The 22,977-nt window shown below is 35.3% G+C and overlaps 1 protein-coding gene across 1 annotated transcript in view; it reads right to left on the minus strand.

Annotated features, from left to right (window-relative positions):
- Nucleotides 1-926: 926 nt before the first annotated feature.
- Nucleotides 927-22,977, minus strand: part of mocos (molybdenum cofactor sulfurase) — a 46,148-nt gene continuing 24,097 nt past the window's right edge. Inside the window, exons 12-15 of the mRNA XM_030155174.1 lie at nt 11,791-11,887; nt 11,524-11,665; nt 11,324-11,428; nt 927-1,893 (exon numbers count right to left, since the gene is read on the minus strand). Coding sequence (XP_030011034.1) covers nt 1,795-1,893; nt 11,324-11,428; nt 11,524-11,665; nt 11,791-11,887 — 443 coding nt within the window. The 3' untranslated portion in view covers nt 927-1,794. The remainder of the gene's footprint in view (nt 1,894-11,323; nt 11,429-11,523; nt 11,666-11,790; nt 11,888-22,977) is intronic.

Here is a 22,977-nt window from a genome sequence, read left to right on the forward strand (position 1 = left end):
TGCAATAAACGAGTTCTGAAGATTTGGCTTTTGCCAATTTATGATTAATGTTTTTTTTAATATTACAGGTGAATGAAATGGCTTCGACTAGAAGATCTTGCAAAAATAAGCCTGATGTATTCTGCTACATCTGCGGCGAATACATAATAAATAATAAATACATCCTGTTAGAAAATGATTTTTTTTTATCTTAAAACCTATTTTGGGTGAGAACTATATAAAAAAATCAACTGATAAAGTCACAAAAATGTAATCAATTTTGTGAGAAGATCAAATTTTTCAAAATCAAATTAGCAAAAAAACCTGACCTGATTGAGAAAAACAGATGTCATTTGTGGATTTAGCGGTGCAAAAGGGTCCTAATTCAGTTGAAAAAACCTCGACAACTTGCAAAAAAATTTTTTTGTAACCCAGTGTAATGTTAGTTCCTTTGTTGGGATTGCCCAAAAATACTGTTCTGATGTTAGTTCTGAACAAACAGAGTATGCACATTTGAACTGGATCTTAAACTGTAATGTCTGTAAAACGTAATTTAAGTTTTAACACAGGAGAATTTTTTTTTGATATAGCATTAGATCCTGTTGTGATCAAATAAAAATGTGTTTAGTATTTGTGCATATTTCAGGTGTAATTCAATAATTCAAGGAAATAATCATTTTTAAAAAAGGAAAAAAAAGAAAAATTGCCTTTTTCACAGTATCATGATATATCGTGATATATCGTATCATGATCCTAGTATTGTGATTTGTATCGTATCGCCAGGTTCTTGCCAGTACACACCCCTACGTACCGCCCACTTCTATCAGGAGATTGATCTCCTGCATCCAGACTCATAGCACCTGAACCTGACAACCTCACAAATTCAACTTATTATTGACTCTTGATAGAACCTGGCGGTGAGATGCAGGGCCAGCGGTCCTATTTTGTCTTTTAATTTCACACGGCTTTGTATACTCACCAATGCGTGTCCTCTTTACACATTAATTATACATAAAAAAACCCTGAGCCCCAGCTGACACCCAGTGAGCAGCACAAAACCCTCAGACACACATCAGCAACCCCATTCTATCTGTGTCTCCATTAAACTGGTTTTATGCGCCGTAAGTGAGCAGCTCGCATCCACACTGAATAGACGGACCTTCAGTTAAACACACATGACCCCTTTTTCCCTGATATTATCTATACAGCGGTCAAAAATGGCCTGGTTTACTGCATCTCTTCCCAATTTACATTAAAATACTGCTCTTTATCATAAAGTGTGATAGCCAGGTCAGTGCTATAATGACAGTATATACTCCGCATTCTTTGTCTGGCAGGCTGTCCTTCTCAGGGTTGAAGTATGTTTTAGATTCTGGCAGCCAAAACAGCGTTGTGTTTGGAATAAATAGTGATATAAACCTCCCTGGGAATAAACAGAGAAGGAGCTGCCTTGGAGGGTACATGAGCAGCGATTATTGCTTCAAGCTTGACATGTTTGGCTCAAATCACAGTGATCCCGTACATTCAAGTCAAAAAATTTGCTACCGATTTAATGCTTTAGCGCGCATTTTCAAAGCATTACTGTTAAGAAAAGAAAGGGCTATACACTGGGTTTATTTGGTATCAAAACAGGCAGGGAAAGAGGGGGAAAACAACCTGGATGAAAAGGACACCAGAGAGGATAAAAGCCACGACAAATTCAAGAGTGGCATCTACAGAAACTCTTTCGTCACGGTGTCTGACAGGTGATCTTTAAGGCGTGAGGTGCAGAAGCTTCACCAAAATAAAAAGAAGAGGACGCTGGAGACGGCCTCGTCAGGGGCTGTGTGGCAGAAGAACAGACCCGGCAGAGAGGACGCTGGCTGCACCGGAGCTCCGCAGAAGCTGATGGCTGAGGTACACTCCGAAAGTCACCTGAGAATTTACAAAATAACAGGAACAGTCACTACGCTTTTCACTCACAAACTATTGACACGCCATCTTTCTGACAGCCCGCCCATTATCAGATCCTGTCTGCAGCGTTTCTGGAAACATCGGTGTAATTATGTTTTGTAACTTTTACAGCAGGTGGATAGAATGACAGCGACAATTCCTACCCATGTGTCTGCAGCCAAAACACACTATTTACTAGGCCTGTAACGGTACACAAAATTTTCGGTTTGATACGTTTTTGGTTTTGAAAGCCACGGTTCGTTTTTTTTTCGGTTCGGGAAGAAAGAAAACCCCTCAAAATGTTTTTAATACATTTATGAATTTTTGAAAAATTTCCCCCCTTTTTTTTTTTGAAAAATTTGAATATAGAAAAACAGGAATATAATTCTGCTGCTATAAATCAAATAGAAAATAAAATAAATTATTAATATTACTAAATGTATTTTAAACATTAGTATTGCACTTTTCCCTGACAGGTAGTTTTGAACAAACAACAAAAATCAAATCACAGTTCTATCAGTTCACATTCTGCAGAAAAATACCAAAAAAATTCCACATGAAGCGCAACATTAACAAACTGGTATTCTCTTTAAACAAACTGAAGAGAAACATTGACAACAAAAAATTAACCAAATTATCTATTTTAGGGCAGACAGCAAACTGTTTAGGACACTGTGTGTACGTGCGCGCAGAGTGCGATTTTGTCGGGGGGATGTTTTTTTTTTTTTTTTTTTTTAGGTCGGAGCCAGGGGTGGGGGTCCATTATTAACGTAACAAACGCTGGCGTGAAACGAAAGTGAAACTTTATATAATTTCAACATCCAACTACAGGTTCTATTCCTCTGTTATACAGTGTGTGTGAGAGAGAAAGACAGTCAGACCAAGTTTAAGTATGCTAGATCTACCGTAGTTCCTAGGGGCCAAACAACATCAGTCTTATTAACGTCTCTTTCCTTGTTGTTGTCTTTCACCGGGACCTGAACTGATCCAAACTGGACTGTAATGATGGTGGAGGGTCTTCAGTCTCTTCCTTCCAGGTTCACATCACATTTGTTGTTGTTTTTTACCTTATATCAGCCGATATTTTGTATTTCGTGTCGATGTGCACGTCGTTCAATATGTCCGTGTGGAACTTGCGCGGATTTAAAGTTCCGCATCGAACAGCGTCTTTTGTTCCTTTTTTTTTTTCTCATCATACTGTGCCGTTTCGGTACAGCTGTGTACCGAACCGAACAGGTGTGTACCGAAATGGTTTGCTTTGGTACGTGTACCATTACAGGCCTAATATTTACATGTTAGCAGCAGGTGGTGGGTCGAACTGGGTCAAAAAACACAAAATGCTTGTAATTTGTAATTACCTCTGCCAGGAAGTATTGTGATCGCTTTGCTTTGTGTGCGTGCGTGTTTGTTTGTTTGTTTGTTTGTTTGTTAACAAGATAACTCAAAAAGTTACGGACGGATTTTCAGGAAATTTTCAGGAAATGTTGATACTGGCACAAGGAAGAAATTATTCAATTTTGGTGGTGATGGGGGGGGGGGGGCAGATCTGTCTTGGCGGAGGTCTGCCCTCTCCGAGTGCTTTTCTTGTTGAAAGTTTTAATTCAGTTCAAAGTGGTTCACAGACTGCATGGGTCTACAGCAGGGGTGTCAAACTCATTTTAGTTCAGGGGCCACATACAGCCCAATATTTTGTAAAGTAGGCCGGAGCAGTAAAATAACATAAACAAGAAAAGCACTCGGAGAGTGCATACCTCCGCCAAGACAGATCTGCCCCCCCCAACCCCCCCGATCACCACCAAAATTTAATCATTTCTTCCTTGTGCCAGTATCAACATTTCCTGAAAATTTCATGAAAATCCATCCATAACTTTTTGAGTTATCTTGCTAACAAACAAACAAACAAACAAACAAACAAACAAACACGCAAACACACATGCACGCAAACACACAAAGCAAAGTGATCACAATACTTGCTGACGGAGGTAATAATAGGATAACAACTTATGAATAATGTCAACTCCAAAGTTCGCGCTGTTTTTGAGTGAAAAAAAGTCAAATTCCATATTGAAAATGTTTACATCTACGAACAGTACTTGAACATACCATGATCAAATATAAACAACCTGAAAATTCTTTAAAAAAATAAGTGCAATTTTAACAATATTACACCTTAGTTTATAATTTACACGTGCATTATATTATATATTATTACAGATCACATTGGATCTACAAATACGCAAAACATTTAGGAACAGGCAGAATACTGGTAAAATTAGAGTACTGTTAAGGCATTTCAGGTTGTTCACATTTTTTTTAAAAGGCTCGTCTGTAAATGTAAACATTATTGTGTAATTTTAACTTTTTTAAAAACTGAAACAAAGAAAAAAAAATGCTGTTTTCATTATTTATAGGTTATTATGATAGTATTTTACTGGTCTGACCCACTTCAGATTGAACTGACCTAAAATTATTTTAACCCTTTCATGCATAAATTATGAGAACCTTAGTCGAGATTTTTTTCTTGAGTGTTTTTTATTCCTCTTTAGGCATGAAAAAACAGTGCGACTGAATTTTTTTTATTGAACCTATTTTTTATGAAGGTAGATTTGTTTCTGTTGCTCTAACCGTAAAAAAATATTTTCAATAAAAAAAAAATGCAATTTAAAAAAACCCCTTTTCAATAAGTGATATACTGTGTGAAAACTATAAAATCAAAACATTTTTAATACAGCTAATCTGATGTTTTCTCACATTTTATCATATTCGCAATTTTTATCAGCAATTGATTTACACTCAAACATGTTAGTGCAATCAGATTTATCAAGAACAGCAAAGTTACAGCAATGGTATGAATGTCAGTGTATTATTATGGGATGGTGCAAAAGTGTCCACTGTGTTGGATGATATGGAACTAAAACAACAAAACCCATGAATAAACAAGAGAACAGATGTAGAATAACTGTCCACTGGAGTGACCACTATGCATGAAAGGGTTAATATCCTTGATTTTTCATATCTTTAGCGTAATTTCAGTGTAATTTTTGCATTTCACAAATTCATTCCAGGGGCCGGATTGGACCCTTTGGTGGGCTGGTTTTGGCCCCCCGGCCGCATGTTTGACACCTGTGGTCGAAAGTGAAGCTGACAAAAATTAAATTGGACTTGAATCTTACTTGTGATCGTTGTGAAGCTGAACCGGCCACACTGTCTCATTTGTTCTGGTTTTGTTCAAAACTGAAAAACTTTTGGCTGTCTATATCTAAATTTCTTTCTAATGTAACAGGGTCTCATGTTGAACCCGAGGCAACAATTGCAATACTTGGCATTAAATCACATTCTTTTCATTTTAACAAAAATCTAAAAATTTAATTGCCTTCACTGCTCTTCTAGCTCGTAGACTAATACTACTTAAATGGAAAGATAAACAACCTTCAACATTTAAATCTTGTTTTCTGGATCTTTCACATCATTTAACATTGGAAAAAATCCGATATTCTATAAGAGGATGTGCCAATAAGTTTTTTAGTACCTGGCAACCTGTTCTGAATCATATAAAAGAGGTAGATCCTTCACTTATTCCACAGTAGTCTGATTAATACAAGTCTGTGACTAATATCTGTGTTCCTTATTTATTTATTTATTGATTATCATTATTGTTGCCAATTATCTTTTTTTATGGTGCAACAGGGTGAATGACTATATGTAATGAAAACACAAAATGCAAAACTTTATAAAGGAGTCGGGGTTTCTTCAAGTACACACATGGAAAAACTAAAGATTTTGCAAATTACTACTTTTATATATAATTTTTTAAATGTTACCTTGGTATATATCTGTAATTTACACATATTTTCATTGCACACTATTTCTTTTTTTTTTTTTTTTTTTTTTTTAGATATAGTAGTACCTTGGATATAGAAAAGGACCCTATGTCCCTGATTCTGGGTCTTCCAAGTAAATATGCAAAAACAGCAGCCGCCAAAAGATTGTATAATATTCTAACATTTGCAGAAAGGAAAAATATACTTTAGCAGTGGGTCAGTGACAAGATTCCTTCTGTCTGTGGTCGCCGTGAAATAATTTTCGATCTGATGCCCCTAGAATATCTTACTGATATCATACATAACAGTGTAGATCAGTTCTACAGAGTATGGTGCCCATGTTTGGACTATATTGGACTGGACCTCTATTCCATGAAAAGGACTGCAGTGCACTTAAAGGATGCTCATAAATGTGACTCCTGTACACTGTAAGTCTGACCTACCACCTTCTGTATTAAACTATGTTTTTGTTTTTATTTCTCATGTAAGAGCTGTCGTGTATGTGTTGTTTTGTTTCTAGTTTTTGAAGACACTGTTTGATCTGTTGAATGAAAAACAGAAAATTGCAACAGAAACAATGGGGAAAAAAATATCTATCTATCTATCTATCTATCTATCTATCTATCTATCTATCTATCTATCTATCTATCTATCTATCTATCTATCTATCTATCTATCTATCTATATCTGCAACATATCACGATATTTCATTTCACAATACTGTATCAATATTAAAAAGTATTGCATCGATATTTGTAGGTATTTATTCAAATGCAGATATTGTGGGGGTTCATTTTAGTGTTTGGTTTTTCTTTTTTGTTTATATTTTATTTATTATTATTTAACACTCATTTATTAAATAATGTTAGTTTCTTTATTGTGATTGTACAAAAATGATATTATGATGTTAGTTCTGAACTAATAGAATATGAACATTTGAACTGGATCTCAAACTGTAATGTCTGTAAAACATAATTTAAGTTTTAACACCAGAAAATTTTGTGATATAGCATTAGATCCTGTTCTTATCAAATAAAAATGTGTTTAGTATTTGTGCATATTTCTGGGTAAGTCCGTTCTTCCAGGAAATAATCTCCATTGTCAGATTTTTTTGCTTAATTCATGCAAAAAAAAAAATCTGACAATGGAACAAGTGAAAATTATCTTGGTAAGACGTCTTCTACTCAGATTTTCCAGATCTATTGTCTAAAAATCAGTTCTTATATCTCACTGAAAAGTTACTCTTTAGGTGATTATGTCTTATTTTAAGTGTGATGAGATATTTGGACAAGAAATGAGAAAAATACACTTGGTAAGATTTAGATTTTTTACAGTATATTCTAATTTTACTTTTGCAAAATTTTTATATATTCTCTTTTCTTATCTTATTTTTTTAGTTTTTGCAATTTTTTTTATTCACTCTCTTCTTATTTTCTGAAGTATTGGGTTTTTTATTCATATTGTTGCACTGACTGGAGCAGCACTGAACACACAATGACAATAAAGGCTATTCTATTCTATTCTATTCTATTCTATTCTATTCTATTCTATTCTATTCTATTCTATAATGCACTGCTGCTGCTGCAAAAAAAAGTAGTGCACAAAAACAACAGCCAGAAACAAATCCAGTGCACTCTGATCCAGAGTTCCAGTCCTTTGTTACCTGCAGGGACACCACCGCTCCAAGCAGCTACATAACTATGAACAGGTTAGAATTTGGTTCATTATTGGAAATCACTCCACCAATTAAAAATGGCCATGCACCACAGGATCCACTGAAAGGATTGACTGATTGATAGCTTTGTCTCGATTCCGTGGGTGATGATGCAAGGCTGTTCTTAGTTTGTGGAGGGATTTGTCCGGTTGGTTTCCGATAACGAATGAGATTCCGACCGATAAACTACCACAGTTCCACGGTCTGTCGTGGTGCCTGTCTGTTAGATTGCCTCAGGCTTGTTCCTGGCTGCTGTGCTTTTGCACTACTTACATTTTGCACATTGATGATTTTTTTTTTTTTTTTTTTTTTTTTTTTTTTTTACAACAGTCCTTTTTGTCTGTTTGTTTTACAAGATATTTAGGTGGATGAGTCTGACAGCAAGACCTGTGAACAAACAGTTATCTACTTTTGTCTATTTGTATGATTCCATGATGTTTTTGCAAACCTAAATAAAAAAGAAGTTAAGCCAAAATGTAAATGATCTGTGGATGAAAACTGGAGACAGCAAATGAAAAAAAGACATGAAATCCAATAAAAACAAACAGAAAACCCAGTGACAGGTGCCAGTTAAGTCTGTACCTGATCCTGTTAATGTCACAGTAGTCGTTTTTCCATTGGACAACTGCGCAAAACTTTACAGATATTTACTAAATGTCGAAAAAACAGAAGTGCATAATGTTGGTTTTTCCATTAAATCACAAATGAGATCATTTGATTATTTATTATCGCAAGATGACACAAGAAGTCATTCCATAAACATGGCAACGAACGTAAATATCCCGTTGATTTACAGATATATTCATCATTATTATATATTACCCCTCTATCTCGTACTACATTAAAAAATTATTCAGTTTCCTGGTGTGTCCACACATACTGCGCCATGTTTCTTTTAAAAGTCTTCTTCTTTGCTTGTTGTAATGACTGTCACCATCTTTTTTTAAATCACGTGACTCTATTTGCCTAAAAAGGTCTTTCCATTGCAGTTTAGCGTGATATACCAATTGCGCTACACCTGAAAAACCACTTCTTGCCAGCGCAAAAACTTTTAATCGAAAAACAAGAGTTTTGGCGAAATTGTAATTTTTTCCATTAGGCAAAGTTTTATGCGTAAGTTATATTCACGCAATTTGAGGATCAATAGAAAAGCAACTAGTGACGTGTATTAGATATCATGCTTCACACTGTGTACATAAGTGTACAAACTGTATTTTAGCTGAATTTTTACAAGATGGTTTTAGAGTGAAACACCACAGGAATACTCGGAGTGGTTTCTTTTCCTTCTAATGACACAAATATTCACTTGAAGTCAAGGATGAAATAAAAAGTTTCTGGTGGCAAATGATAAAATGTAGAGGTTGCTCTAACTTCACAGTGATTCCAGACTCTAAGCACCAATTATGAAGAAAATTTCACACAAACAAGAAACTGGAGACTGTGTAATAATATTATGATATGACAACACTTCTTTTCCAAAAGGCAAAAGGTTGATTTCACACGTCTTGAGTTTCTACAAGTTTGTACAAACATTCTGTTCAGGTTCAGAGTTTGGTGGAAAATGTTTTTACTCAAAGAATTCATACTTACTCATAATTATGACTAAATGCAGGATAGTATTTTTATGTGTAGGATGAAGGGATAGGAAAGAAAAAATGGAAGAAGATTTTACATGTGTACAACCAAACGTTTTCATTATAACAAAGGCGCAAGAAAAAATTCTACTGTTGCTACATATCGAGTGCAAGGATGGGAATCGAGAACCGCTTCTTTTTGAGAATCGTTTTCTAGTAGCTCGATTCCTTGGAATCGCTTGCCTCCCTGCTTATCATTTCCCCAACAAACATCCTGTCCCCTAAAATAAAAGATTCAGAATGTAGGGAAAAGGAAAATGAGGTGCACAACAGCGGGAGACACAGAGGAATTAGTAAAGCGTCTTAAGTTTCAGTTTCACTGTACGGTGCCCCCCCCGGACATCATCTGTTATTATTAGTTGTGCATACTGTATATGTTTTATTTTCTGTGCAGAGAAGGAAATATAAAAGACAGTTAATGCAAACACACCCGTTTGTACTCTTTTATTCCCTCATCCAATGACAACTGATAAGGAATTGGATCGATAAGTAAAATCGATAATGGAATCAGACTCGTTAAACTCTCATCGATTCCCATCTCTAATCGAGTCTCTGAAGAATTGTGGGTTTTTCAAGAAAAGATCATCTGGGTGACCTTGTGGTTCTTAATTTTTTAAATTTAAAATGAATTAATTCAACTACAATATGTGCTCCTTTGACTCTGGCACAGAACGATATGATTGGTCATAAATAATATCCTATTAACACTGGAATGAGAAAATATTTAAGAGATTTATTAGATGCATCCACAGCAGATCTAAATAAGATGCAGGGTTGGTCAGCTTATCCCCGATACATTTAAAACCCCCGGATCTCAGAATAATTTGATGTAAAGTTGCAAAATTTGGAGTTATGAGCTGTTTGGTGGCTGAAGGTCAAAGGTCAGAGCTAAATTTCAAAAATATACCTTTACTTATAATGGTCCATATTTTAATGGACATGGTTAGAGATATCAGTATAGTTACTAATAAGCACTGATAGGAAGTCACCTATGCACTTTCATTTGGATGCATGACCTTTGACCTTGAGTGACCTTGAAGGGTCAAACACATGGTCCATTGGGACAATATCTACAAAGTTTGTTCACAGTTTTGAGAAATTTTGATATTTGAAATATTTAAAATGTTCCTTTACTGATAATAGTCCATATTTTGAAGGTTTATACATGGAAATGGTTACAGATATCAAAATAGTTCCTACTGAGCACTGACAGAAGTCATATATAGGTTTTGATTGAATTAGTTGAGTTCTCCTCCAGTGAAAGTACCACCCACTTTTATTGGGAGATTGATCTCCTGCATCCAGACCACAGGACTCTGAAGGCTGGTTTATGCTTAACATGTCAGCGAGCTCCGTGCGGCTTCACACGGCCAATTGATGTCATTTTCACAGCCACGCCCCTTCGCGTGGCTCATCTTAAGCAGAAACTTTACACTTCGTGCACCTCAAAAAATTTGTAAAAGACACAGGGACAACATGGCCGACATTCAGGAGCTCCTGGTGGTAGAAGTGCAGAAGTACAGGCACTTGTATGATTCCTCACACCGGGACCACTGCGACAGCTGTGTGGTGAACAATTCATGGAGGGAAATTGCAGCTACAGTCGGCAAAGAGGAGGAATGGGCAAAAAAACCCGCCAAATCGGGACAGATATGTGAAGGCAAAAAAGACCGCCAAAGGGAGAAGTGGAGACCCAGGAGGGAGCCCAAACGTCCCACGGATTCTGAGAGAGTTGAGCTGGCTCTGGAATTTTATTAAACACAGGGAAACAGACACAAATTTCCCTCCGGAGGAGGTAAGTTTATTGATAACTATGTGAAAACAGAAAACGAACTGATGAAATGAGTCACCATGTTTGGTTTGTTATAGCAATTTTCTTCTTCTCTAGTTTTTTTTACTGTGATAGACGTGCATTTGTGGCACATTGACCCCTGCAGTTTGGGAACAGACGCCGTGAAGAGCCGCCCGGAGTATAAAAGCACCACGCGTACACTCGTGTCGACTCCACACGTCTATTTTCCGTACGTCAAATTCGTGCGGCAAGCATAAACCAGCCTTAACTTAGAGACAGAACCTGATAACCTGTAAATTCAGCGTGTTATTGATTTGTTGATAAACATGACGTTGACATACAGGGACATTGTTCCTATTTTATTTTATTTTTTTATTGTCAGTGTACTCGTTTCGATACTTAGTGATCTGTATCTGCTCTGAAAATGTCGTTCACCCCTCAACCTACTGACCTTCCCTCCACGGTACGCAGACAGAGTCGTGAGCGGCTCTTTTGACTTGGTCCCTGTGTCCTGGTCTATTCCAACCATGTGGCATCTTCGACACTGACCTGCAACCTTTGGGTTAATGAACAGGGAACACATTCATTCCTGGAATCATCCGCTTTTAAAGTAGCTAAAGATTTCATCTTTATCTCAAAGTGTCAGCTCACCACGAATCGAGTGTTGCCAATAATCAAGTGTGACCAATTATCCTCCTCAAATGGTTCTTTTCCAGCGATGACTAAATTGGCTCGGAAGCGGCTAATGACATTCTGTGAGTCAAGGAGCTGATCGTCCTCAGAAGAGTCCTGCCTGAGAAAGGGAATGTGCAAATTGCATGTTATTTTGTGCGCTCTGCAAATGTGCAGGCGTTGACACTTCCTGATGTTTTTCGGCAGAGTGTCGTGTATTTTGAATAACACATCATGTCCTCAAACCTGCTGCTCATTAGTTTCTGAATGAGCTCCACACTGGCTCGGTTGATCATGAGGTACTGAGCTTCATTCACCAGAGAGAGGGACGAGGAGGCAGCATCTACAAAGAAGAGATGAGATATTACTCCATGGATTTACTCCATTTCAGACAAAAGTCGCTCCTCTCTGGTTTCAACAACCTGCATCTTCACTAAGTCTGACAACAGCTGTTCTTCTGCAACACAAACTGTGGAAATGAACAGAAAGAACCTAGATCTCACATCCTGAAGAAATTCATTTCATATCCAGAACGTAAATACTACAACATTCAATACATTCAGTAAATAGTCTGACCACATACAGAGTCCTATTTGAATAATATGATTAACCCATAAAGACCCAGTGCTACTTTAATGGTAGTTTCCAGATTTATTTTCTCTATATTTAACATTTCCTAAGTGATTTATCACCATTTGATATCCTTGATATTTTGCATATTTCCAATGAAAATGAGGTATTTTCCAGTATTTAATGTATCGATCATATAGATGTTCATAAAAGCTGACATTACAGTTGAGGGTTATGATATCAAAAACAGAGAAAACTGAAGAAAAAGTGACTTTTTCAACAAAAATCTCTCATTAACTGAACATAAACCCAGTGTGTCCATCCACTGTCATTGATCCAACTCCATAGGTTTTACTGATGAATCAATGTTATAGAAAATGACAGTGTTTCCATGGTAACTATGGAGCCTCTGAACGTCCAAATGGGTCATATCTGATGTCCATGAAAAGATGACAAACTGTATTTTACACCAATTATTTACATGTATTGATAGGTTTAGTGGATCAACAACAATTAAACAGTTTAGGTCAATAGATCGTTTCAGTCGGTGGTGGATGTTTGGGTCTTTATGGGTTAACAAATACATGTATTTCATCCCTAAACATGTAAAAACTATGTCATTAAACCAGATGCTGTTGTTTTAGTGGCCTACTGTACAACATTTGTGTCTTCCTGGTCTATTTTATTCCAAACTATGATCTTTCAAACCCTAAATCCACCAAGACAATTTGGTTCCTGAATTAAAACAAAAAACTGTGTCTGAAGACAAGAAAAATACCTACATATGATACAACCGTAGGAAATAAAACCTCAGTTTTCCAGTGTCCACTCACCCATCCATGCCATCACATGGGTTTCCATCTTGCTGTTTTTATTGGAGTTTTTTTTTTTTTTTTTTTGCATGATTTGCATTAAAAAAACCCAAATGGAAATGCCAAAAATCCATAAAAATGCACAAAAATGATTTTATGCTTGGGAGAGTTAGCAAATTGGCACATCAATAAAAGCAGATGCCATATTTCCTCAAATAAAACCAGGAGTTTATGACAACCATGGTGTTACGGTCGACAAAAAACATCTGGTTCTCAGTCCTCCAACAGCATTTATGGATACATTTGATTTATTTATGTAATTAATATTGGTTTGGTTTGGTTTAGTCTGATTCTAACTTATCATCATGGTTAATTATGTTTATAGTTAAAATTTTAATTGTTATTTTTGGTCAAATTTCAATTTATTTACACACAATTTTACTACAATTTTTTGTTTGTTTTTTGAATATTCATGGTTGATGTGTGAAGTACAATTTTATTTTTATGTGAACCATAAAGTCTATCTATCTATCTATCTATCTATCTATCTATCTATCTATCTATCTATCTATCTATCTATCTATCTATCTATCTATCTATCTATCTATCTAGATTTAACCTGAGTTAGGCTTACATCTATATACTAAAAGCCAAGTGGCCTCTGAGTGTGTGTTTGTGTGTGTGTGTGTGTGTCTGTCTCTGGAATCACAAAAAATCTGGAAAGATCTGATTGCTGCCCCCATTAAATGATGAAAATATTTAGATTAATAAACTATCCTTTAACAATAAAATGTGAATAACCTGAACAAATATGAACAACCTGAGATGTCCAAAGAAAATTAAGTGCAACCTATATTATAAAAGCCAATTAGCCTCAGTGTTTGTGCGTGTGTCTCGGGAATCACAAAAAATCTGTACAGAGCTGATTACTGCAGTTTGTCATACGTATGTAGTTTTGGTCGAGGAAGACAGTAGCAGAAACAGCAAGTTGATAGGACTAATATTTTGGGAGATATTAGTAATTTTGGAATACAATAGCCTTACAATCACGTTGCTATGGCCAACATGCTTTGGTAGTGACTGCTAGACAAATGCAGTACAGCATCCATGAATACACAATGGCACAAAAACAACCACATGTAGAACCAGTGGATCTCAATGGGTCAACATGCTAGTTATATATAACATTAGGAGCATACACACACACACGCACACACACACACCTGTACGGTTCTAACCCTTTAACGCCAAACGTATCATATTTGATACATGAGTTTTGAAGCCCTCTACATGATCAGTGTGATATGTTTTTCTTGAAAAATCTGATGTATACAATTAGATACATGCAATACACAGATAATCCACCAGGGGGAGGAATTCGTTCACCAGAGGCCTTTCAGATTCAGATTTAGAAAACTTTATTTATCCCATACGGGCAATTCATTTGCAGCCAAGGCAGATCAGTACCCCCCCTCCCCCCCGATCACCACCAAAATTTAATCATTTGTTCCTTGTGCCAATATTAACATTTCCTGAAATTTTCATCCAAATCCGTCCATAACTTTTTCAGTTATCTTACACACGGACAGACAGACAAACCAACGCCGGCAAAAACATAAACTCCTTGGCGGAGGTAATAAATCAGTGCACAAATACAGGATCCTTGAAAGCAACTACGAATAAATGCATTTAAATAATCAAATATAAATAATCAGTAAATACCAATGCAGACTAAAAGACCCCATTGGTTCTGCTAACATAAAAAAAAAAAAAAATCATATAAAATGACTAAAATGGCTTCTGTCAGAGTTAAAAGTGTGATAGCTGAAGGAATAAAAGATTTAGAATATCTGTTGGTTCTCTTTTCCAATGACACTACAAGACTGTCAATAATGAGGAAGGAGGCAGAACTTTGGCAATTTTGAAAAGGAATTACCAATTTGTTAAACATGTTCGTGTTACATTATGTTTTTGTTTGTTCAAAAATAATATTTGAGCATCGAGACCTGACGTATCAAATATGATACAAAATTGAAACGCATACATGGATGTTGATATTTGAAATACATTTTTTTGGTTGTTCAGAAGGACCAATAAAGGCTCCAGTTCCAAAGGATTGGAATTTTCTGTCAGTGATTTAGTGCTTCAGGCTTTACAGGGTTAAATAAATCTGACTTTCCAAACCATGTCTGAGTGTCAAAAATATTCCGTGTTTTATGTATGAGATCTTCATTTTGCTTTGCATCACATTCCTCTGTATTTGTTTGTGTCGTCTTCATGCAGATTTTACGCCTGATTCTACACGATATTGAAGCCAAGTCCAAATAATAAAAAAAAAAAATACTGCGGTTGAGAGCAAAGACGTTCACACATGGAAATATGCACCAGAGGGTCATATGAAACAGTTCTTTCTATTACGACAGAACACACTCCTAATGAACACTGATGTGGGAGGCTGTGTAAAAATGTGCGGATATGGATCAAAAGTGGACGAGATGGACGTGATCTATAAAACACATAATTATCTGTAAAACCTGAGCTCTGCCTGTCAAAGGTTTAAAAGTAAAAGATTTGAAGATTGATCGGTTGAGTGGGAGCCAAACTGGAAATAAATGTGTAGATAAATTCTAAAAGAGCGGTTTAATTGATCCGACACCTCCAGTCCAACGCTTTATAACACCTCCATTTTCTCTAAAGGAAAGACCTACACTTTTAAGGGTTATGATGGTCTGTCTTCTACTGTTAATTGCCTTTTTCTGACCATTATGACAGAAGAACACGGCTTAGAACCGACCGCATTAACCACATAAAGCCTCGCAGGGTGTAACAGTAAAGTGACAGAGGTTTGATGAAGCTGCAGGGATTTTTTTTTTTTTTTTTTGGCGAACAGCATCTATGGCAGCCAAAAAAAATCTACTGATCTAAAATGTTTAATGACTTTTCAACCATTAATCCTTTCAATACACTTAGAAAATGGAGGTAAAATGCTGCTTCTGAGTTTTTCAGCGTCATCACATGTGTCTTTTGGAGGCTCATTTGTATCGACAGGAAAAAGCTGCGGACATTAGGCTTTGTCAGAGTCAGACGGTTTTTTTCCTCCTGATTTTGGTTCTTACAGCTTTTAGTGATCACACATCTTTAAAACACGTCAGATTTAGATCGAAATTTAGGTTTGTATGAGAGAGAGGAAAGAAAACACATAATATCTTCTTCTTATTATTATTATTACCTACATACTTATATTACTTGTATATTGTTGTTATGACTACTGTTACTATTATCACTTTACTATATAACTTTTATTCTGTGATTATTGAATATACACATATATATATTGTGCATACTATAATATTATATATTATAATATTGTAACATAATAAGATACTTATTATTATTATTATTATTATTATTATTATTATTACTACTACTACTTTGCCACTTGTTTCTACTAGTACTTTCCAACGTGCAATTTTTCACTACTGTTTGTATAGTTATGTTTCTTTTTTCTTGTGGTATTTCTTGTTGCATTCCTCTTGTGTTGTGCTGTTATTTGAACCTAAATTTCCTGCCCAAATTTGAGCTCTGCCCAAAGGATCAATAAAATTCAATCTAATCTAATCTAATCTAATCTAATCTAATCTAATATCTGTTATGTATTACATGCAGTGAATAATAATGCACAAGAGGCAATTTCAGAAAAAATGTGCCAAAAATAAATAAAATAAAATAAAATAAAAATAAAATTAGGCTTTCTTAGTGTAAAACAGAATTTAATTCCATTGCTCCAGACAAGATGCATGTTGCTTAACCATGTTAATTATGTAAAATGTAACAATAGTCAGTTGTAAACTTAAAGATTAAAACTGGAAAAAAAAAAATTCTTGTAAATTTCTGTGTCAAAGTGTTCAGTGATGCATATCATTTACCTCCAGACAAGACTGAGTGAAAAAACATGCCACAACACTGCAGCTTTAAGAAGAAGAAACTATGAAACCAGGACTTAAATTAATCTTTTTTTTTTTTGCTTAATTCAAGCAAAAAAAAAAAAAAAAAAAAAAAAAAAAAAAAAATCTGCCAATGGAACAAGTGAAAATGATCTTGGCAAGATTTCTTGAAATAAGAATTTCCAGATCTATCGTCTAAAAATTTGTTCTTATATCTCACTCAAAAGGTACTCTTTAGGTGATTATGTCTTATTTTAGTGTGATGAGATATTTTGACCAGAAATGAGAAAAATACAGACAAGATTTTGTTTTTTTCCGTATGTTTGACATCCCTTGTCTAGACGCTGTAATATTTTGCCTAAGATTACACAATGTGAGTTCAGTGAAAGTTTAACAGAATGTTGCCAACAAGTGTCAAAGTCTGGACTCAGTTCAAGGTTAAAAGATTAACTAGGTTTATTATCACTGCAGGAAAAGTCCGTCAGTATTTGACCCATCCTAACACACACAGTATTATTAGGGTTAACTTTAGTGACGTGGTGTAGTATTTCCTTGATAGTATTATATTTAAATGAGGATGTGTCTCTTGTTTTAACCTCCTAAGACCCAGGAAATGTCAGCAAAGTAACAGCTTTTTTTGTTTTCTATTAAATAAGTGCCTGTAGTGGCTTTACCTTTAGCCACTACGATGGTGTGGAAGGGTTCAACCTGTTGGATTTTCAACATGTGAATGAATGAATGTCTGGCTGGGTTTCTTTTTGTTTGGATATGCCAATCCATTTATTCTCCAGTATAAAGTCCAAGAGTTCATCATACTTCACTATTGTCTGTCCATATACTTTATACAGGGTGGGGAAGCAAAATTTACAATATTTTGAGGCAGGGATTGAAAGACAGTGTATGACCAATTAGTTTATTGAAAGTCATGAGAATTTATTTGCCACAAGAAAATGTCCATAATAGAAAATGTTTTTATTCTATGTGTCCTCCTTCTTTCTCAATAACTGCCTTCACACGCTTCCTGAAACTTGCACAAGTGTTCCTCAAATATTGGGGTGACAACTTCTCCCATTCTTCTTTAATAGTATCTTCCAGACTTTCTGGTAATAGTTTTGCTCATAGTCATTCTCTTCTTTCCATTATAAACAGTCTTTATGGACACTCCAACTATTTTTGAAATCTCCTTTAGTGTGACGAGTGCATTCAGCAAATCACACACTCTTTGACGTTTGCTTTCCTGATTACTCATATGGGCAAAAGTTTCTGAAAAGGTATGGATAATAGTGTTAGGTATGATTATGACATCAATATATGTTTGGTTTCAAAACAATTGATGTAGTACCTGCTGAGAAAAAACAACTAAATGTTCATTGTACATTTTGCTTCCCCACCCTGTACATGGTTTCATCAGGACTGACAACCAGGGTCCAAAGCTAGGGCCCAGAACCAGCTGATCCAAAGGGTCCAAAACTAGGACCCAGAACCAGCTGATCCAAAGGGTCCAAAACTAGGGCCCAGAACCAGCTGATCCAAAGGGTCCAAAGCTAGGGCCCAGAACCAGCTGATCCAAAGGGTCCAAAACTAGGACCCAGAACCAGCTGATCCAAAGGGTCCAAAACTAGGACCCAGAACCAGCTGATCCAAAGGGTCCAAAGCTAGGGCCCAGAACCAGCTGATCCAAAGGGTCCAAAGCTAGGGCCCAGAACCAGCTGATCCAAAGGGTCCAAAACTAGGACCCAGAACCAGCTGATCCAAAGGTCATTTCCAGTCGAGCGTGGACTGACCCCAGTGAATATATGCAAGATCTACTGGGACTGAGCAGATTTACTGAGTCTAGTTCAGATCCAGTCCTTTATCCAACACAGATACTACTACTGTGGACCAGCAGGGCACCACTGGATTCTGGGAAATTATGATATTTTTACCACCTGTTTTTAAATTCCGACATTATTCTTGTAATATTATAGTTTTATTGTCGGAATATGACGACTTTAATCTCATAAACGATGACATTTTTATGAGTGTTTTTTTATGACTACGACTTTATTCTCATAACATTGTGATTCTTTTTGTATTTGACTTTATTATCATAAAATTATGGGTTTTAAATCGATATTTTATGACTTTATACTCGCAGTGACAAGTGTTTTTCTTTTCTTCTGTGGCCCTAATACTCCGTCGTAGCTTTATTCTCCAGTTTCCCCGTATTTGTAAAACTAGGTTAACCTCAGTTTCAGTTAGTTTTACTAATCATGTAGGAGCACAAGGTTCAGAATCACAAAATGAAGACAAAAACCATGAAAGATCTGATCATGAAACCAAGAGCTGCACTAAGAAGTAACGTTAGCCAAAAGAATACGTCATTTAAGATATGATTTTACCCAAAAATTCAGCATAAATTAATGTTAGCTGACACCAAACAGGATCCACAGATCTAGGTTTGGTTTCCTGGATTTGTGGATCCATCTCCTTCTCTTTTCTTTGTCTTTCGGTGTCTGTAAAACGATAGCTCCTACTGCTTTAAGAACCTGTTCATACAATCAATCTCACAACAGCTCTGCCCCATTTTTTTATTAAATATTATTCTTCAGTTTAGACAGTATTGAAGCCAACGCTGTCACTCTACTCCCTCTTTCTGCCACTCAGTGGGCGGAACCGCGGTAACTTTCACTAGCGGTGACGTCACGTGCATACCTTCTATAATGTAACATGCTTTGAGTGCTTTGAAAAGCGCTATAGAAATCTAATCCGTTATTATAGTTTAAATTTGGATATATGAATATATTATTACTATAGTACTATATAGGACAATATAGAATATTATATGTATTTATATTATATATATGTGTATATATATATATATATATATATATATATATATATATATATATATATATATATATATATATATATATGTTTGTTTTTGTTTGGTTTTTTTTGTCTGTTTTGTTTTGTTTTTTTAATCAATATCTGGTATTAATATCTGGTAGGATAAGTTGTAAATGGGTATTATCATATTAGTGTACATAGGAAAAAGGATGTGTGATATTTTTATACTATTTTTATTATTATTATTGTTATTATTATTATTGGTAGTAGTATTAGTATTAGTATTATATTGATTTTCATACAAAATAATAATTGCTATATAGTGATCATCAGGGATAGAAATTGGGGGTAGGAGTACATAAGTTTTTACTTCTTCCTACTCCTTTTCAAGCATGCATAATTTCATTTCATTTGTTTTATTTATATTATTATTATGATTATTATTATAATATTTATTTATTTATTCATTATTACTTTTATTTATTTATTTATTTATTTATCTATTTGTTTGTTTGTTTGCTTATCAATCATTTATGTACCAGTACTTATATTTTGTTGGTTGATTTGTGTTTTGATTTCACTGTCGACATGTTCAAAATAAAGATTTTATTCATTCCTTCATTCATTCATTCATTCATATTATTTTGTGTAACTTCTGCTGCTGCTGTCTTGGCCAGGACACTCTTGAAAAGGAAATTTTTAATCTCAATGAGCTTTTTTTCCTGGTTAATAAAGGCACAATAATAACAATAACAATATTAAAAAACAGTGTCAGGTACGGTACGTGTACTGTACAGTGTTTCTGAATATAAAGTTCAAATAAAAGGATGTATCTTTCTACATAATCACAAAGCAGCTTTTCCATCTTTGGCTCTTGTGCTTCCACATCATTCAGGCTGAACACTTCCAGGCACAAGTCTATGTTGTCCTTCTGCCTCTCAGTGGGTGTAACTGCTCTGCCTTCCATCGAATGTGCATTTCCTCTACTCTGCTCTCCAGGAAGTACTCCACAGCAATCATAACCGTCAGACTAAGACAACAGAGGGCAATCAAGAAAAAGGATCACACAGAACCATGTAACCTTCAGAACTGCAGGTTTTCCTTTAGACGTAATGGAGGTGTTCTTCTTTTGACCATAGGGTAACTTGGAAAAGAAAAGAAAATCCCCAAATTGCTAAAAATCTAAATTGTTTTGGAGAATTGTACAGATGGGAGTTTTGCTTTCTGATATTCTGACACAGTTGTGACCGATCCAAGCAAGCGTCGTGATATCATGAAATCACGTAAATATACACTCCACTTTTAACTGCCGTATTATCTGTACGCATTATAACCTTCCCGTGTGTATGTTCACGCCGCGTCAAATACCACACTCTTATTTATTTATTTAAAACATGCAAAGAAACAAAATTAAACAAAACAAAATAAAACATTTAAATGGACAGAATCTATCCCCAAGCACATACAAGTCTGAATTCTGCATGGTCGAAAAGGAGTAGTAAGAAGTATAGAGGGTTAGAGTAAGGGTTATGTGAACCGGAGACCTCGGTGTAAATAGCCACGTGATCAAATGGTGCTGAATAACATGTGAAAGGTCAAAAATGTGTACGTATAGCACGCCAAATACCGTGAGAACTGGCGTGACATACAACGTGAATTCATGAGGTCAATGTCAATAGAGCAACCAATCAAAACAGAGGAGAGGCGGATGAAGGAAGCGTCAAATGGCTAACGGTTCTTGCGAGGATGGTCATTATTGTGGATTGAAGGCCCTGTGTTCTTCATTATGGGAAGGTAAGTTTATTTTCCAGTGAAATAAAATAGTGTGGAAGTGTTCAGTTAACAGGAAAAGCGATAGGGTGAAGTCACGGGAAGGTCAACATCTGGTCAAAAAAATTTAATTACAATAATGTACACCAAACTTATATTTTTGGCTAGGTAATTACTTATATTTTCAGGAAAATGTGGTTTGAAATGAGAAAAAATTGGATGAGTTTTATGAGTGTGAAAGTTTGGAAAGTGACAAAGTTTTGTGCCATCATTCTGGGTTCATTTTATAAACTCATAAATAAACTACATTTCTTCCAAATACATTGATATTTGACTATTGTATTATTTATGTCATATTCTTAACACACTGTTTAAAATTAATAAATGCACATATCTATGCAAAATACATTTGAATATAATGCTAATATTATTTGTGTGTTGTAAATATTGTAAAAAAAAAAAAAAAAAAAAAGTATATGATATTGATAATTGAAATAAAAAATGTTTAATTTGATATTTACTTTTGTTGTCCATCTGTGACGCTGCCATTTGCCAAAACTCTTCTTATTTAGGTTTGATCAAATATTTTTTTCCTCTAACCAATTATTGGGTTGTAAAAAAGAGGGTTTGAGGTATACACTGAATACATTTTAGGATGAAAATGTCAAAGGAACTTCACTTTGGAGAACTTTGTAATTCTTGCAAAAAATAGATGTTAATTTTTTCTCCATCTGTGACGCAGTAGTTTTTGTTATTTTTCATTTAAAAATATTTGAAACTAAATTTTGCCCTTTGAGTATGTGTAAAATGGTATTTAGACTAGGGCTGGGCAAGTTAACACGTTATTACCGCGTTAACATATTCATTAAATAACGCCGACAATTTTTTAAAACTCCCGTTAATGCCGTTCTGCCTTTCAAGCAAGTCTTAGTTCATTTATACATATGGACTCTTATTTTGAAACTCATGCTTTTATTTTGGCGCTCCACACGCACCAAGCTCCGGTGCTGTGTGGGAGGAGAAAAGAGCGAACTTTCCAAGTAATACTGAATCAAACTTTGTTTAACTCCTGCAGAAGCAATGCTTGTATGTATCAATCATTCCGTTGTTTGCTAAATAATTTCATATGCAAACATGGCGTTAGAAACATGTTTATGATGTTATTTTGGATGTGTTTATTACAATGTGTTATTAGCATGTTTAAGCTAATTCGTTTATGCTAGCAGTTGGAGATGGGTTGCTAATTCTTTACATTTAAATGAATGGGAAAAAGACCACTAGCTCGATGCTAATTTGAATGGGAAATCTATAGACACGCTAACGATTAGCATTTACAGATTAATTTAAGATTTACAACGCCTTTTTATCCAGCAACTAAAGTTCACATCAGAGATATTTTATGCTATTCATTCTTACAACAACTGAACATAAAAAAACTCACAGGCAAATGTTTTTCGGGCCATAAAAACAGAGTGAAAGAAACGTGTCTGTTAGTTCCTTCTTATGTC

This window comes from Sphaeramia orbicularis, chromosome 15, assembly GCF_902148855.1.
Source record: "Sphaeramia orbicularis chromosome 15, fSphaOr1.1, whole genome shotgun sequence".
Lineage (NCBI taxonomy): Eukaryota > Metazoa > Chordata > Actinopteri > Kurtiformes > Apogonidae > Sphaeramia > Sphaeramia orbicularis.